Source organism: Astatotilapia calliptera, chromosome 23, assembly GCF_900246225.1.
Source record: "Astatotilapia calliptera chromosome 23, fAstCal1.2, whole genome shotgun sequence".
Classification (NCBI taxonomy): domain Eukaryota; kingdom Metazoa; phylum Chordata; class Actinopteri; order Cichliformes; family Cichlidae; genus Astatotilapia; species Astatotilapia calliptera.
The window spans coordinates 30,095,099-30,113,502 of record NC_039323.1 but is presented as its reverse complement, the minus strand read 5'-3'; the positions used below and the strand labels follow the sequence as shown (position 1 = coordinate 30,113,502).

Below are 18,404 nucleotides of genomic sequence, written 5' to 3'. Positions count from 1 at the left end.
TGTCATGCTCCACCAGACTCGTGCGACCTGGGTACTTTTGAAATATGTCTGAATTAATCAGAGGTGTTACCTGAGACTGTTGCTCACTGGTGAGATGGCTCAGGTCCAGGACAGAGACTGTTACTGAAGGCAAGTAGTCATTAACTTCTTCCTCCTCATCCACGCTGTGAATAAGCAAACCCTCTGTTTTATTCTCAGTGCGTGGAATCCATTCCTTAAGAAGGTTAACATGGAGCACTCTATTCCCTCGCTGAAGACCTGGTGTAGAAACTTTGTAGGTAGTAGGTCCAAGTTTCTTCTGTACTTCAAAGGGTCCCTGCCACTTTGCCAGCAACTTGCTGTCAGAAGTTGGCAACATTACCAAAACCTTCTGGCCAGGGACAAAACTCCTGTGGCGAGCTTTTTTATCAAACAAAGTCTTTTGTTGCCTCTGAGCAGCTTCCATATGACTCTGAGCCAGTTCACTCATCTGCTGAAGCTTTTCTCTCATATGAATGACATATGAAATAACATTGACCGATTCCTCTTTACCTTGCTCTCCCTCCCATGAGTCCTTTAGCAGGGTCAATGGGCCTCTCACCTCATGGCCATAAAGAAGCTCAAACGGGGAGAAGCCAGTGGAGGCTTGAGGAACTTCCCTGTAGGCAAAAAGGAGGTATGGCAGCCACTGGTCCCAATCAGACCCTGTATCATTGACAAACCTTCGGAGCATTTGTTTGAGAGTTTGGTTGAAGCGCTCCGTCAGTCCATCTGTCTGTGGGTGATAAGGGGTTGTCCGCATACTCCTGATACCTAACAGCTTATAGACCTCTTTCAACAGTGTGGACATAAAATTAGTGCCCTGGTCAGTTAAAATCTCCTGTGGGAATCCAACCCTTGAGAACAGTTGAATCAATGAGGAAGCTACAGTTTTTGCTTTAACAGTTTTTAATGGAAAGACTTCAGGATACCTCGTAGCATAGTCTGTAATGACTAGCATAAAGCGATTTCCAGATTTACTTTTTTCTACAGGACCAACTACGTCCATGCCAAGACGCTGAAATGGTATACCAATGATTGGGAGAGGTTGGAGTGGTGCTTTGGTGGGGACTCTAATTGAAGTCTTCTGACATTGAGGACAACTCCTGCAAAACATAGCAACATCTGAGTGTAAACCAGGCCAGAAAAAGTATCGCTTGATGCGAGCGGTGGTCTTATGCTTCCCCAGGTGGCCAGCCCAGGGAATGGAGTGCCCCAAAGTAAGCACTGTTTCACGGGCTACTTTAGGGACCACTAACTGTTTAACCTGGCCGTGCTGGTGGTATAAAATGCCATCTTGCAGAATGTACAGCTCTTTATTTGTGTCAGATTCAACAGAGTCCTTTTCCTTAGCCCTCAGCAACATGGCAGACAAAGTTGGATCAGCCTGCTGCATTTGTCTGATGTTCGTAGGTACTGAAAAACCTAAAGGCATATCTGGAGCAGCCTGAACTGATGTCTTTCCAACAGTGTGTTGAAATTTTTCACGTCTTCTTTGACTGCGTGGCTTCCGAGACTTCCCGGGATCTGTCTCTAGTTCAGCCTCAAAGAAGGGTAAAGCACTGAGGGTTGCATGATGCTCATCCTGATTTTTAGTTTGAGCCCTTGTTATAGCAACATTGCACTCTTGCACTTCTCTCAACAAATCATAGATGACTGGCAGATCCTCCCCAAGAACTACAGGATAGGGCAGATTATCAGCTACACCAACCTTTAACAGATAGGGTGTCCCCTGCACTTCAATAAACAGATCAGCAGTAGGGTATGGTCTTTCATCACCATGTATACAGCAAACTGATATGGTTTCAGAGGGGCATGTGTAGTCTTTTGACACATATTTCCTGTGTACCAGAGTCTGTGTGCTGCCAGTGTCTATTAAAGCATTAATTTCTTGTCCATTAATCTTAACTGTGGTGATTTTATTTGACTGCTTTCTCTCAGATTTAATATCCACATTCCGGTGAGGCACAAAACACATCTGAGATAATTTGCTTTGATTATTAGGACACATGGGCTTAGTGTGACCTTCCTGTCCACAAAGGTAGCACACTGGTGGCCTTTTACCTGGCTTCGAGGTATTCAAAGGCTGCGTTTCCCTTGTAAAGGGCTTACCCACACCCGTCGCTGACCTCTGAGGATGCTGAGGGGGTTGCGACCGACGTGAATCTCTGGCAGCCTTCCATGCACTGTTGCTCCATGGCTGACTCTTACTTCGGGCAGCTACAAACACATCAGCCAGGGTGGCGGCCTCTGCAGCAGACTTTGGATTATGCTCCTTAATCCAGACCTGAAGCTCAGGACACAGCATTCTTAAAAACTGCTCCAAGATGATAATTTCACCAACTTCTTTTACAGTTCTGTTTTTCGGCTGAATCCATTTTTCATAAAGTTCTTTCAGTCTCGCATACAGTTCCTTGGGACTCTCATCAAAAACTTCAAGACAGCGAAATCTTTGCCTGTATGTTTCTGGGTTTATATCGTATTTTTGCAAAATGGCAGCTTTTACCTTCTCATATTGCAGTGAATCGTCCACATCCATATTAACATAGGCACTTCGAGCCTTACCAGTGAGAAGAGGAATGAGGTGAAAAATCCAGTCTGACTCTGGCCAACGACAAGCAGCTGCAATTCTCTCAAAAGTGGTCAGAAAATGTTCAACATCATCTTCAACAGCTAGTTTCTCCAGTTTAGGATGATGAATATGCACAGACTGACCTGTTAATATGGAGGCTGAGCCAGAACCCTCATGCTGAGATGTTGCTTGTGTCTGATAATCAGCTGGAGTTTCAACAGACTCTGGATCAGTTGATGTGGGCTCTGGAAGTGGGGTGGTTCTGGCCTGCACTTCCATTTGCAAAAGCCGAAACTGGTGTTGCAAACTCTTAAAACGCTGTTCTTGCAGTATAGCATCCTCTCTCTGCTTTTTATCTCGAACTTCCTGTTGTCCCATGAAAGCCTGAAGAATCCCAGCAATATCAAGGAGAGTTGGCTCCCTGGTATCCTCTCCTTCAGTGTCTCCAGCCACAACTGAAATTCCTTCTTCCATCTCCTTCTCCCTCTCTGGCTGCTGCAAGGCCTCTCTGGCCTCCATTTTATTTCCTCTCTTTGGGCGCACAGCATTCTGCATGGCTCAAAAAGTTTGTCAGGGGAGGAAAAAGGGCAGAAAAATGCAAAAAAAAATCCTGTCTCCTCGACTGAAGGATCCCACTTCTGACACCACATGTGAGGGACCGAGTTGAAAAACAGGAGGAGCCCAGGAATTATTAGAAAAATATAATTTCCATTTATTTAACCCCCAAAAATTATATTTACAAGACTAATAAATGTTGAGCTCATAAAAGAGGTCAAAGAAACAAAACTGAACTCAGGCAAAGACTGCAACCTTAACAAACCAAATGACTGCCCAAACGTACATAATTGACCTAAACATGAAATGACATACAAGGGTATATATAATGGCTGATCAGACCATTGTGACACATGAGGGGTAACAAACAAAACACAATCATAAATCACAAACAATGCAGTACAATCTAGTTTGTTAATAAACTAAACACTAAAGAAGAAAACCAAAAACCCCATTAAACCCTAAACTCAAATATTTAATTAAATACAAATACTTTGTTTTTAAAGTAAAGAAAACACACATTCCCCCCCTTCAGCAGGAAGTGGTGGTGTGGTCCAATTATCTTCCCTTGTATTTAATGGTTTCAAACCCTGGCTACCATCTTTTGTCCAGCAACTCCCAGTGATGATGGCAGGTAAGAAAATAAAAAGACAAAGGTTAGTCAGAAAGCAAAGAAATGAAGTAGTATGAATACATAAGTAAACTTAATGTGCGCGCTTACAAATAGAACAAATGTATCCAAACCAATCAATAAAGTTATTGGAAACTAAAATGTATTACTATGTTCAAAATGAAGAATGAAAATACAAAAGTTACCGACTTTAGAGTGTGGCCATGGGTTTGGCCATCACACCCAGGCACTGCAAAGGCAATCAGTGAAGTCCTCAATAAAAACAAATTTGCAAAGAATCTGCAAGAAAAAGCACCGTATTACACTTTTGTTTCCCAAAATGTGTGTGTATTTGAACACAGATAGTGAATGTTAAAGGCAGTAAAATTTTAAAAGTTCTCTTTGTTTTTCACTAGGTTCTTTCTCTGGGTGCCGATGTGCTTCCTGAATACAAACTCCAGACACCACGGATGGATAAGTGGACCATTCTTCACTACAGTCCATTCAAAGCAGTTTGGGACTGGCTGATCCTGCTGCTGGTCATCTACACGGCCATTTTCACCCCCTACTCTGCTGCCTTCCTCCTCAATGACATTGAGGAGCAGAGGAGACGGGAGTGTGGTTATTCCTGCTCGCCCCTCAATGTGGTTGATCTGATAGTTGACATTATGTTTATAGTGGACATCCTTATAAATTTTAGGACGACTTACGTCAACACCAATGAGGAGGTGGTCAGCCACCCAGCCAAGATCGCCATCCACTACTTTAAAGGCTGGTTCCTCATAGACATGGTGGCTGCCATCCCTTTTGACTTGCTCATCTTTGGCTCAGGATCTGATGAGGTGAGGATTTATTTCGTTTATCAGTCAGTTATCAACCAGGCAGAGTTGGAGATGATGACAGTGATGACCGAGTATCTGACTGCCTTTACAAGAAAAGCACTTGAACTCACAGAATAAATCACAACTCACTCTAAAGGTCTTTTAGAACACGAGATAACATTGGTGGGTTCATCCAACCCTATTTGTGTCCTCTCCCAGTCTCCAACCAGGGATCTTTCACCTGTTAGGCAAATGTGTTAACCACTACACATTATGGTCACTAGTATCTCAGTTCATCTTGAGGTGAATGTCGTTCAGGTGATTGAGGTTATTACAGTTCAGCAGTAACAATAGTATGTATGGTCCTTCTTCTTCTTCTTCCCTTTAGGGGTCACCACAGCAGCTCACTGGCTTTCATCTTGCCCTATCCCTAGTATCCTCCTATTTCACACAACCCTCTGCATATCCTTCAATACGTCCATGAATCTGTCTCTCTGATTTCACTCATTTCTTACTTCTTCTACTGACTTTCATTCATCTTCTCTCCAGAGCATACCTTCCTGTTACGTTTCCTCTAGATCCACAAAGACAGTGCAGCTCCTTCTGATCTTCTCCATGCTTCTCCATCAATACTCTCAAAGCAATCATCATGCCTGTTGTGCCTAACCCTAACCCCATCTCAACATGAGCCCATACACATTACACATTGATCGTTGGCCCTCTTCTTAACCTAGCTTCTACAACTCATTCTCATTGCTTCATGACTCATCAGCGTTATCCATCTGTAGTTCTTACATCACCCTCATTCTTGTAAATCGGTAAAAGATTGTATTACATGCTCTAGTTAAACAGTTCGATGCCCCACAAGTATGTTATCTGGACTAGCTGCCTTTATGCTCTTTAACCTGCTCATTTCCTCCTGACTAATCCCCTGCACTTCCAGATTCACGAACTTTCCTCCATCTTCCTCTCCTACTCATTTGCATAATTCAGCAGCTTCTTAAAGTACTCCGTCCATCTCTCAATACACACTCTTCCAATTCAATTCAATTCAATTCAATTTATTTATACAGCTCCAAATCACAACAACAGTCGCCTCAAGGTGTTTTATATTGTAAAGTAGACCCTACCCTACATACTACAGAGAAAAACCCATCAATCATATGAACCCCCTATGAGCAAGCACTTTGGGGACAGTGGGAAGGAAAAACTCCCTTTTAACAGGAAGAAACCTCCAGCAGAACCAGGCTCAGGGAGGAACGGCCATTTGCCGGGGTTGGTTGGGGATAGAGAAGTCCAAAGGGATTTTTGTACTTAATATCCTCTCTGTCCTCTTAGATACAGATCAACTCTTTGTACAGTCACATTTAAATAAGTACAGAACACATTTAAATAAACTTAATCAGTAGATTAATGAGTAGGGGGGGGGGGGGGGGGGGTCATTTTTACCTGAAATAGCTTTGTGAAACCTAAATTGAAAAGAACTCTTTTTTTACACCATGAAGCTGCTGAGCATCAGTCCTGCCTTAGTTACCCCTGTGTCATCAGGCTACACTTTGGGCAGTCTTTTTTTTTGAGATGTTATCTTGAATGCTTAGACTCCCAAACCAATCTGACACTTCGTTTTCGCATCTGCTTCCCTCCGCTCTCTTTTCATCAGAGACAGACTCTACGGCCCCAGGCCATCCAAATCTTTAAAAAGGTCTGTGCCTGCCCAACAGCTCTGCTTGCAAGTCTGAGGGAGATGGCTTAGCAAACTCCCGCTGCTGAGAACGGGGAGCAGCAGAGGACATAATTACTAGCTTGAGAATATACAAAAAAAATCAGATTAAATGAAACATTTTTTAATTATTTGCACTCCAAAATAAAATTACATACATCAAGGTTCATTTAATATTTAATAGTAAGAAAACATTTTAAAGGAAATACAATATTCCAATCCTTTACTGCCCCAAACACATGCATTTCTCTTGTTTCTAGAGCGGGTCTGATTCCCAGCCCCTTCCTTGCATTTTCAAATCAATCCAGGAGCAAATCTGGCAATGCAGTCCATTGCAATGTGTGAAAATTCCAGGTTCCACGATACGCAAAGCAATACCTTCAAAAACACACATAAAATTAGGATATATCCAGGATTAAGGTGTGTATTAAGAGCAAGGTCCTGATCTGATGTCAGCCTACTGGTTTGCCAAGTCTTTATTTACCATTAGGTGTGTGTTTCTTTGAGGAAGTACATGGCTAGAGGCCACCAGTGAGTGGCGGGCAAGGAAAAAAGAGCAGACAGCTGAGCGACACCACAGCACAACATACGTCCTCATCATACAGCCAAATGACTTGTGCAGTGACAGGATGTGTTCTACTTACACACAGTGTCAGGATGAGGCAAAAAAAAAAAATTTTTATTTTTACCTCCTCCAATCAAGAGAAGCTGAAAATAACATATCCATGTACATTTTTAGCTCTGGTCTTTAAGGTGTGTTATTTTAGCTCACTGTGCAGAAACAGGAACTATTTTTAGCCCTAATTTCATGCACTTTTGTTGCCTGGAAACCACATCTGACAATGTGTTAAGAGTTTTGTTGGGTCTTTTCTGCTGATTTTATTGGGTGCATATTCCTGGGTGATATCCTGCTTTGATTGGACTTGGCTGCAGGCTGGCACACAAAAGAAAATGATGTGGCTTCGAATTTGCCTGCAGGACTTGTTTCAACTCCTCCATCATTTTCATATCAATGTCCTGTTGTGATAAGATCAGATAGTTTGCATGTTATGTCCACATTCACATGGATATAGTGCCCACATTTGACACATTTGCAAACTATGGAGGATCCCTGAAAAAAGTGAACCTAAATCACAATTCAAATGTCATTCACCTGAAATTCTGGGCAGACCACTGTAAACCTGGAACAAAGCCAAAATGTCAGGGTGCGTGGGTGGTTACATACATCTCTTCCGTGCCTGGTAGTAAATTTACATAAACACTGTGCTTCCAGTGTGTCTAGCTACTTCATGACAGTTCCACAAAATTGATCATATTACTGTATCTGCCCTCCTGAAAGAGACATTTATGATTACAAATATTAAATTAACCCTTTAAGGTCAAGTGAACAACACAAGCAAATCCTCTTTTCTATAACAGATGTCCTGTGAATATTTTCATGCAAATCAAGTGAGGCGTGTGTAATGGATTGCTTCCCGGCTTCACATTCTGTCTCCATTCAGAGGGTAAATGTGCATTGTTTTCCCCTTGGTTAAAGCAGACTGTACAAAAATGCACTCCAACTCCATTATGCTGTAAAACCTGCAGCAACGGCTGTACTAAACAAAGAGAAAGGAGGCAGATTCGTTGTAACAGGCAGCCCCCTCAGTCTCGCTTGTGCACACAGGAAGGACAGACAGATTTGTACTTGAAATTTTTCTGCAACTGTTCACTCAGACAGTAGACACTATAGTTGTGGATAATATGTTCTCTTTATAGATCACATGAAGAAGGGAAACATTTGGGTGATTATTGGCTTGTTCTGTGCCGTGCAGAGCTCTTGTCGGATAGAAGGAATGTGACCACTTTGAAGACAGAAAGTTATATCACACCCTTGGTTGACTCTTGGGTTTTAAAAGTGGCCAGGGGAGCCTGCAAAGCTACAGTGGCAGATGACCAGAGGGATATTTGGATATTTTCTGGGTATTTTTCATATAGTTTGTTCCTAATGTTAGCTTTAGCTTCACTCTTAGCCCCAAATGCATTCAACTTACTTTAAGATTTTAATCAATTTTACACATCATACAGCATGCACTGTGTCATCTGTGCAGGTCACTCAGAGTCACTTGCATGCTGGATAATTTGAAGCCCATCTGTTTCTATACAAGATTCATTCACTGTTCACTGTGTTGTCACTGAAAGGGAACACTGCAATGACAGATGGCTGTGATTTAGGGGTGAGATTGGAAGAATGGAGGCTCTTTAATGGACCCATCAGAAGCAGCTACAGCACTCTTCCTCAGCTTGATGTAGACGCACTCTTTCTCATCAGTCATTTGCTTTCAAAACAAAACAACAAACAACAAGCCCCCTTCTTACTTTTTAGTGCTTTGAATAATCAATGTCGTATTTGCTTTCACCTGCATAGGCAAGCACAGAAGTGACGAAGCACAGTTACTAAGGTTTGTGCTTCTTTAAGGATATTAAGATAATTGCCAGGTGTGATAGGGAGTGGTTGGACCTATTAGCATTTTCTTGTACTGTGTTTACAGATTGCTCCACACTAATAGCCGCTCCACTCTCACGTTACACACTCTGTATTCATTGTGTCAAAAATGGGGACACATTGGCACACTGGCTTTGAGACTTTGATGGAGGTTCCAAGCTGGTGATATTTTTTGTTTTTTTTAAGCTCATTTTGCCATCATCATATGCAGTTATCGAAAAGGTTTTTTTTTTTCATCTGCCAACAGATGAATCACCAAAGCAACCTTCTCTCTTTCATACACTTTTTTGGCATGCCAGTTAAGAAGCCAGATACTTACTGACATTTTATGATTTGTAGAGCTTGAGGCAGGGAAGTTGTGCTGACACCAAGGGATGCTGAGACCTTGAAAGATCTGTTTATACCAGCACGAATGATCTACTACTGTATGTTGCAAAAAGCTACACCATATGTTTTTGAGTCGGTAATCACTTATAAGCTTAACTAAACAGTGAGTGAACCTAATCACTGATGGACCGATAACCATTAGAGCCCAACTGATTTATTTGCAGACCGATATTATTAGCCATTATTAACTTTTCAAGACTTTCATTTATAACCCCTGATAAATAAAAAGAGATGAGAGAAACTCCTTTTAGCCATGTTTTGAGTGTTGTATAATTTATCAATTTGCAAGTTCCCTGTTCTCAACAGGTAACGCCATAGTTCCCTGTTTCCAACAGGGAACTGGTCCCTGTCGGAGATTAAATAAATAACTAAACATTACAAATCTTAGGAACTCTATTTGTGTTGCATGAGCCTAAAAGAAAAAAAAATAGGAAGTTTTAAATAGTAGGATTTTTTTTGAAATCCCTGAATACCTACACATCCCCAGATTTATCACCCAGTAGAATAAGGACATGAGTAAACTACCATCACTCCCTGTATCACATATTTTAGCACATTGTACCATGTACATATCCAAACGTAGAGTATTTAAAACACATAGATTTAAGTGAGCGTGCACTTCTCTGTTTTCCAGACTACCACTCTGATCGGTCTGCTAAAGACGGCCCGTCTCCTACGGCTTGTACGAGTGGCCCGTAAGCTGGACCGTTACTCAGAGTATGGTGCTGCTGTCCTCATGCTGCTCATGTGCATCTTTGCCCTCATTGCACACTGGTTGGCCTGCATCTGGTACGCAATTGGAAATGTGGAGAAGCCTTACCTGGAGCATAAAATTGGCTGGCTGGACAACCTGGGGGTGTCAATAGGTAATGTCTGTTGATGATAGTTCCTTCCCTCAGTTCTCTATTTTAAAGCTGAATTTAAAAGTAGGATAGAAAAATGATTATGTTGCATTTTACAGGGAAAAAATACAACTACAGTGACCCAAGCTCAGGTCCTTCCATCAAAGATAAGTATGTCACAGCACTCTACTTCACCTTCAGCAGTCTGACCAGCGTGGGCTTTGGGAACGTTTCCCCCAACACCAACTCTGAGAAGATCTTTTCCATATGTGTTATGCTCATTGGATGTGAGTGATAACTGAATGACAGCACATACAGACAGTTAGGAAAGACATAAAGCCAAACACTGAAACTAGTACTGTTTTCATTTTACATGAAAGATCCAATGTATTTTTTAAATATAAATAAATGCACTGTTAAAACCTGCTGATATAGCATAATTGGAACATAAAGGATTCACAGTCCACATTCAGGACATCAGTTTGTGCATTTCTGGCAGTAGCAGCAACTCCCAAGGTAGGTGTTATGTATATGAAGAGATGAACCCATCTGTACTCAAAGGTCACCTCTATGGCTTCTCTCCCAGCTCTAATGTACGCCAGCATCTTTGGAAATGTGTCCGCCATCATCCAGAGATTGTATTCAGGTACAGCCAGGTATCACCTCCAGATGCTGCGGGTCAAAGAATTCATCCGCTTCCACCAGATCCCAAACCCACTGAGGCAGAGGCTGGAGGAGTACTTCCAACACGCTTGGACGTACACTAACGGCATCGACATGAATATGGTACGAGAGGGATGGTGTTTGCACTGGTACGGAACTATAACAAAACTGGGATTGCTGTTGGGTTTTTCTCTCTGCTACTTCTTCTCCCCCTTTTTCAATTTCATTTCTGTGAGTTTGAAGTTTTGAACCCCATTTCTGCTCAGTTTCAACTATCTTGTTCTGAAAAACGCTCTTACCACATCAGTGTGAACCTATCTTGCTATGTCATTGGCATAGTGCAATGCTTTCATTATCCTGTGCAATGTTTAGCCTTAACCAAGTGAATGAAAGCCACTGTTACTGTGTGTGCATACAGTAACTCAGGCTTTTGTCATCATGAACTGTTCATGGTACTTATATAAGTTTGTTTTTTCCATGTCTGCCTCATGTCAAATGGAATGACCCCACCACTCTGGTAAGAGCAGGAGGTACATGTGCTAACACAATGTTTATACGGATGCTCCTCAGTCTTAGAGCTTCACCTAGCTGTGTCTGACATTAGTAGTGTAATGCTTTGTTAGTTTCTCCATGAGACCATCAAATACACCATGTCAAGGTTTTATTAGTGCCCCAGACATGCATGCAATTAATGGACGTGTTCTGTTCATCAGGGTGTTACACAATTTACTGTGCATATATGGACATATAGCTATTTTGTACACAACTGTGGTGAAACCATACCACATATATTTTATCGACTTGTGCATGCCTTTATTAAGGAACACACACGTAATTCTTCATGTTTCTCACAGGCCCCAGTAATCGTCTATCATTGGTAGACTTGCATGTGGCCTGTCTTGAAGTTCCTTTTGCATGAAATCTGTGTATTCAAACACAACCCCATGATATTCATCTGGTACCAGAGAGAGTGAGTGAATCATGCCTGTGAGAGTGGGCACAGCCTCGCTGGGCACTGCCAGGTTTCCCTCCCACTGTGGGAGGCTTGGCTGCACGCTCCGCGGCGGCACCTGCGCTTGCCAAATGTTGTTCAATCTTTCCTTTCCAAATGTACTAATCAGTTTTTGTTGCGAGCAACAAAAAGCATTTCAGAGCCAGAAATCCTGTTCAGGCAACATTTCTTTTGCTGTGCTTGTGTCATTGTCTAAATGACAAAAAGAAGAAATGTCTTTGTGATGTCCAGTGAACTCAAACCTCATTTTCAAGCCTTTCAGTCTATGAAAATGTACACTTATTAATAGTCAGTTCAAGTTGTCCTGGGATTTTTAAGTTTTTTGTCAGTGGTCGCTGGGTTTTTGTTTTTTTTTTGTTTTTTTTTTTTTGGGGGGGGGGGGGGGGGGGGTTATGTCTTTAAACGGTAAGTGCAAAAATAAGTTTTAATTTTAGTTCAAAAATAATCGCCTCAGGTCACTTTTTACTGTAAGGTAAATACTGTACAATCGAGAGAAAAACCCCAACAGTGTTTTAACCAAACACCTGGTGACTGTGGAAAAGAAAAACTTCCTTTTAACAGAAGTTGAATGTGATGTCACTAGAAATGGTAATTGTAATGGTAAATGTGTAGGAATGCTTCACATTTTATCGGTTCAGTATTTTTTAAATGGTATTTGTTTTTTTATCCTTTAACAACAAACAAAGGGTCAGAGTATTGGAAAAAAAAAATTATGAGCGTTACTGAGGTTAGAATTCTTAGAGGATTCTCATTATGTGAGTACATAAAGAAACAGACAGAAGACTCAAATGTCAAATCTATGTTTTGACTTTGTGATTTCATTTATCTACAGCTTTACAGTCTCTAAATGTTCTGTTTACCTCTTATTTTAAGCTCCTCAGAGGCTCACTAAAACAGTAAAAAGACATTGCAGACTATTTCTACTGCAGGGTTTTGAGAAGAAGGAAAGAGCACAAGTGGCAACTGTATTAAATTTCTCTGGAAGTCAAGTCAATTCGACCTACTGCTTCACCCCAAACCCAAAGACATAAAATATAAGAAAAAAGAACCATCACATCTTACATAATATACTACCTCAATACGTCTGACCATACACATGTGTGCTTTGACTCAGGTCCTGAAGGGTTTTCCAGAGTGCCTACAGGCGGATATCTGCCTCCACCTCAACAAGAATCTCCTCCAGGGCTGTAAAGCATTTCGCGGAGCCACCAAGGGCTGCCTTCGGGCCTTGGCCATGAGGTTTAAGACGACCCATGCGCCCCCTGGAGACACGCTAGTCCACAGTGGAGATGTACTTACAGCACTCTACTTTGTTTCCCGTGGCTCCATTGAAATCCTAAAGGATGACGTTGTGGTGGCCATCCTGGGTGGGTCTGCATTACTCATCTAAAGATTTACGTTAGATATGAATTGCATTCACATTAACAAACATTAACTTTAAAAGCAGCATGCTTTAAGTTAGTGGTTTTTTCTCTTTTCCATCAACCACCTGCTGATTGTAGGTTTATATAGATGGATGTCAAACTTCTTGTCTTGTCTAAGTTTAACCAAAGAGCCAAAGTATAACATTTTGTTAATAATTGTTTTTGATTGGCTTTCAGCAACAGAAAAAACATTTTTTCTTCAAATCATACTCTCATGTCTGAGGGTTTGATGAATTCTAGTGCTGTTACAGCCAGCATGAGCTTTCACAGTGCAGAAAACCCGCTGACAACAATTCAGCATCCAAGTATGCAAACATCTAAATGTTCTTAATTAGTGAATAACAATTGAATCCAGCTGATGAGCCAGCTCAAAAACACTTTAAAAGGAACCTCAAAAGAGTATGACTGATAGTCCTGTCAGTCCAGTCTGGTCGGACTTGCCTGAGTACACCTCCATCAGTGTAGATGCAGGTGGGCCAGCTAAATGAAGATGGCTCAGTTGTGCTATAATAAGGCTGGGCTGGCAGCTGAGCTCCCTATCGGGTATGTTGTTTTAACTTCAAAGAAAATTCTGATTACTGCTCCCTCACAGGCATGCTCAAGATGAAGGGAGAGGACAGAACACAGTGGGGGGGGGGTACATATAGTGGGATGAGGGTAACAGAGAATATGTGTTAATGGAAAAAAAAGGGCACGATTTCTTTCATATAGAGACAAATGACAAAAGAAATGGGGAGGGATGAACGAGTGGGCAGGTTAGAGAGAAGAGAGGAGCAATAGAAAGCAAAGAATGTGAAGTGACAGCGGAAGAAAAGAGAGTAGAGAAATTTTGTGTGGTTGTCAGCGTGGTGTGATGTAGTGCTTGATGACAGAAGCCGCATTCTGCTATCAACAGCTTCCAGATTTAATCACAGCAAATCTCATCTGGTCTCCCTGTTTTTCTCATCTCAGCTGTGGGCAGGTGTAGCCTGCTGAGCCTTTTATACGCTTGTTTTTCATTAAGGGCTCTTTTCACACAGCCAATAAGGTCTAGAGAAAGCACATGACACAATAGGGTTAGGATAAGCAAGGGCCATCACATGTAAGTCAGCACATTCTCTGCGAGGGCAGTAGATCAACACAAAAATAACACAAAATGTAAATAAAATCTCATAAATCCATATTTTAGTCAATATGAAACAAAGTTTTATCGTTATCATTTTAAGAAAAACAGGTGGAGGAACATTTTGCATCTAATTAGCTTAATTTGTAGCTCAGTAACATGTTTGGTTATAAGAAAAGCATCAGAGGGAGAGTTTCTTAGGCAGAGGTTCCCCAGTCTGCAAAACACTGCATCTACAAGTTATATATGCTATATGTTCTCCAGTAACTTTAATTTAATTTCTTCTGCCAAAAATAAATGTCCTTCATAAGCTGAAAGATGACACTTCCTGTGTCAACCTCCCCACTTGTTTCTTCTTTAGGCAAAAATGACATCTTCGGAGAAATGATACACCTGTACGCAAAGCCGGGGAAATCATGCGCAGACGTGCGGGCGCTAAGTTATTGTGACCTGCAAACCATTCAGAGGGAGGACATTCTGGAGGTGCTGGACATGTATCCAGAATTCGCGGACCACTTCTTCACTAACCTGGAGCTCACGTTTGACCTCCGTGATGAAAATGCAAAGGTAACTTAAATAAGGCTGGCCCCACCGATTATAGCAATATAGGCTTTCATATTCAGTTCTATTTTAAAGAAATTTCTGTAATCGCTCATTTGCTGGAAGACAAGAATGAGAGAGTACTAATCGCTGGACAAAAGACATGATGTGGGAGGTTGTAATAACACGTTAAGTGAGAGAGCAGCATCGTGTGTGTGTGTGTGAATCCAAATGAGCTAGTTTTATCTTTTAAAAAGAGAGCTGGGAGTGCACTTTGTGTTGACCTTTGGTTATTTATTTAGAGAACTGGAAAGCAGAGAGGGACGCAGAGCAGAGGTGACACATGAGAAGAGCGTGCTAGGATTACAACAAAAACAGCAGAGACATGGTGTTCCAACAAGACAGGCAGGAGTTTATATTGCTTAGTTAAGGAAGCTTGTTGTTTTAATACCAACACAATTTTTGTGCTTCTAACATTTTTACTTCTAGAACAACAGAGGCGAGTGACACAGATATGGCACAGACTTTTACGCTGGTTCAGTCTGATCATACATCATCTCTTTATAGGTGACCTACTCACAAGAAACTGATTCTAACATGGATGACTCCAAGTGTCGAAAACGGGTCTCATACAGAAGGAAATCCTCCACAGGTCAGCGTGATGCACAAAAGCACTACTGTTGGTGGTTTTAAATGGGAAACCCTGTTTATTTTGCATCTGGATAACCAGCACACATGCTGTTTACTGTTTACTGTTACCATAGCAGTGCCATTTATTCAGCCAGCTAACACCTCAGACCTGCTGCACCCTCATTTAAATATTCCTCAGAAACATGCTGCCAAAACTGATACATACCATGGATATCTTGGCCTCCAGTAAGGTAAGTTATAAGGAGCAGTGCCTAAAAGTCGTTCCTGACCATGTAACAAGTCTCTAGTAACAACTTTAAAATGCAGAATATTGAAAAAATTAGAAATGGCTCTGCACAGAAAGTCCACATTAGCTAGTCTTCCTTTGCTTTTTGTAAAATCCAGAAAACCCATTTAAAATCCTCATAAAATCCATCTGATCTTTCAGGCCCTCTATCTTAAACACCTCATAGTACCATGTTATCCTTACGAGCACTCTTCAATACGCCTGCACGGCTTACTTGTGGTTCCCACAGTTTCTAAAAGTAGAAGGGGAGGCAGAGCCTTCAACTATAAGGCGTTTCTCCTCTGTGGAAACGGCTTCCAGTTTGGGTTCAGGAGACAGACAGTGTCATAAAGCTTATAATTAGGATTGGATCAGGTGCCTGAACCATTTTTAGTTATTCAGGTTTTAGATGTGTCCTTGATCCAACACAGCTGACTTAAATGGCTAAATTACCTCCTCAACATATCTTGAAGTTCTCCAGAGGACTGGTTTAAATGATTCAGGTGTGTTGACCCAGGGTGAGATCTAAAACCTGCAGGACACTGGACCTGGAGGCCTGGGGTTCGACACCCCTGGGCTATAGGCTTGGACTTCCAGAAGATTGTTGTTGTTGGTGGTTGCTCTTTGTTCATCTTGTCTTTCTCCTTATGACTCACCTGGCCTCAGCAGGTGACAGCACCTACCTGAGCCTGGCTATGCTGGAAGTCTTCCTGTTAAAACAGAGTTTTCCTAATACTCCTGTCCTGTCCTTCCTCACCGGGGATTGTCAGATTAATGACAGAGTAATGTGAACATTCTCTCAGTTTTAATTTATTTACTTTCATTTGATCAACTTCTGAAAACTTAGTCATAAATTTTACATATAAAATTTGACAATCACTTTAAACTGTAAGTCTAAAGTCTGCAAATTCTTTTCACTGTTTTAGACACAGATCTGTTTGGACTTGTGTAAAAGAGAGACACACAGCATGTAAATGTGCCAAATCAAATATGGAACTACCTGCTGAGGTGACCCTTGTGAGTAAGGGAGCATCTGAAAGTAGCTTTTATTAATAATTAACAGTGAGCCTTTCATCCGAGCAACAGCAGCTGCAATTATGGATCTTATGACTAAATGACCAAAGTTTGGGTATTGAATTGTCAGCATAATTTGAGAGAAATGATCTCCAAAACCACTGTTACACTCTCTGTTTAGCCTTATTTCATGTTTTTTTTTTCTGTGACTGATGTTTCACATACCTGTACCTATCACAGAGACTCACATTCAAATGAAGTCATTTTCCTATACATGTACCTGTGCACAGAGCCTAGGTGGAGCTGAGTGTGAAGCCTTTCTCAGACCTATTTTTAGCACATCTATATTGTATCCAGAAAGATTCCAGCATTTTTTTTAAGTGGATTGAAACCACATTTGGACATTTCTAGAGAAGTGTGTCAGTGTGGATGCTAAAGTCAGTTTACAAAGCGTCTTTTGTCATGCAAAACACAGGACGCAAAGGACAAGGTACACATGCAGAGCTGCTTACTTATTACACTGTTACCATAGCAACTCATTCAGATAGCCGGGCGACATGTAGACACACGAATCCAATCTGATCACTTAACCAAATAACAGTATTGAAACTGGGCCTTAAAAGGAAGACAGCAGGCAAATCAGAGTTGCCTGATGTCTTAGCAAAGCATGTGACCTCCCTGTGTCAGGTCAGAAACTCATGAGGGCTAATGAGAATGAATTTTGGGTGATGTGTTTTTCAATGCTTTGGATGTGTTGAATGTCTTCAAGAATTCAACATTTAGTTATCACACGGTGGCCTTTTGGCACACCGTCCACTCTGTAAGAAGTCATGGTGACCTTAGCTGCGAATTCGGTTTTTCCTACAAACATTTTTGATACTCAGGACAGTATTTTAAATAAACAGATCTACGCAACGATGCCTCCAGGTGGTGTTTGAGTTACACTGAAGCCCACTGATGCTCCATTTAACTTGCCAAAGCTGCGCTTCCTCATTCCTAGCCCCTTCTCATGAATGTGTGCTGACTCAAGTGCAATGACAGCCTCAATGTTAATAAAAGGGGAGGTTTATAAAATAAAAAAAGCTTATTTCCAGAAAAGATACTTTAATAAAGAATGTTTTCTTACAGTTAGGCTGGGTTATATTAGGTTTCTTTGTGCAGTCATGCTCAATCATACAAACTGAAAGCAATTCTCTGAACCTTCCTATTTGCTGCGGCACTGTTAATGCATTGTGAAAGTGCTCGGCACTGACAAGCTGGACTTGTTTTGTACTTTTCTGAAGCTCACGCATGACAGAATTTAAAATACAGAGAAGTCTAAACAATTTCATTAAACTACATTAATTAATCCATCTTTTGTCACTGTCACTGGCAACAACATACAAAAAGAGAACCTCAACAATCTGACAGACCATTTTAACAGGAAGAGGCCTCTGGCTGAACCAGGCTCAGGGAGGTGCAGCCATATGTTGACTGGTTGGAGTGAGGGGGAAGAGATGAGTGGAAAGAAGAGCACAGAGAGGCTACAAACAACAAATGGGGAAAATGGGGGGAGGTGAGAATAGATAAGTGCTCAGTGCATCTCCCAGCAGAGCCTATAGTAGCATAACTTGTTTGGATATCCAGATCCAGACTTATATGGGCTCAAAATGTGGTCAAAAATATTTTGTACTTGTAAATCGGTTTTGTACTTGTAAATCAGGATTTGTATGTGTAAAAAAAT

The 18,404-nt window shown here is 41.4% G+C and overlaps 1 protein-coding gene across 6 annotated transcripts in view; it reads left to right on the top strand.

Moving 5' to 3' along the window:
• The window catches only part of LOC113016662 (potassium voltage-gated channel subfamily H member 7-like), a 79,796-nt gene that overhangs the window by 51,273 nt on the left and 10,119 nt on the right, over nucleotides 1-18,404 (top strand). For 3 of the 6 annotated variants that reach the window (XM_026159656.1, XM_026159655.1, XM_026159652.1), the window contains 7 exons: nucleotides 4,172-4,597; nucleotides 9,803-10,034; nucleotides 10,130-10,297; nucleotides 10,597-10,796; nucleotides 12,800-13,052; nucleotides 14,573-14,778; nucleotides 15,319-15,403. In XM_026159656.1, the coding sequence (XP_026015441.1) occupies nucleotides 4,172-4,597; nucleotides 9,803-10,034; nucleotides 10,130-10,297; nucleotides 10,597-10,796; nucleotides 12,800-13,052; nucleotides 14,573-14,778; nucleotides 15,319-15,403 (1,570 nt within the window). Of the gene's footprint in view, nucleotides 1-4,171; nucleotides 4,598-9,802; nucleotides 10,035-10,129; nucleotides 10,298-10,596; nucleotides 10,798-12,797; nucleotides 13,053-14,572; nucleotides 14,779-15,318; nucleotides 15,404-18,404 lie in introns of all 6 variants that reach the window. The other 3 variants (XM_026159654.1, XM_026159657.1, XM_026159653.1) reach the window with 2 other exon arrangements.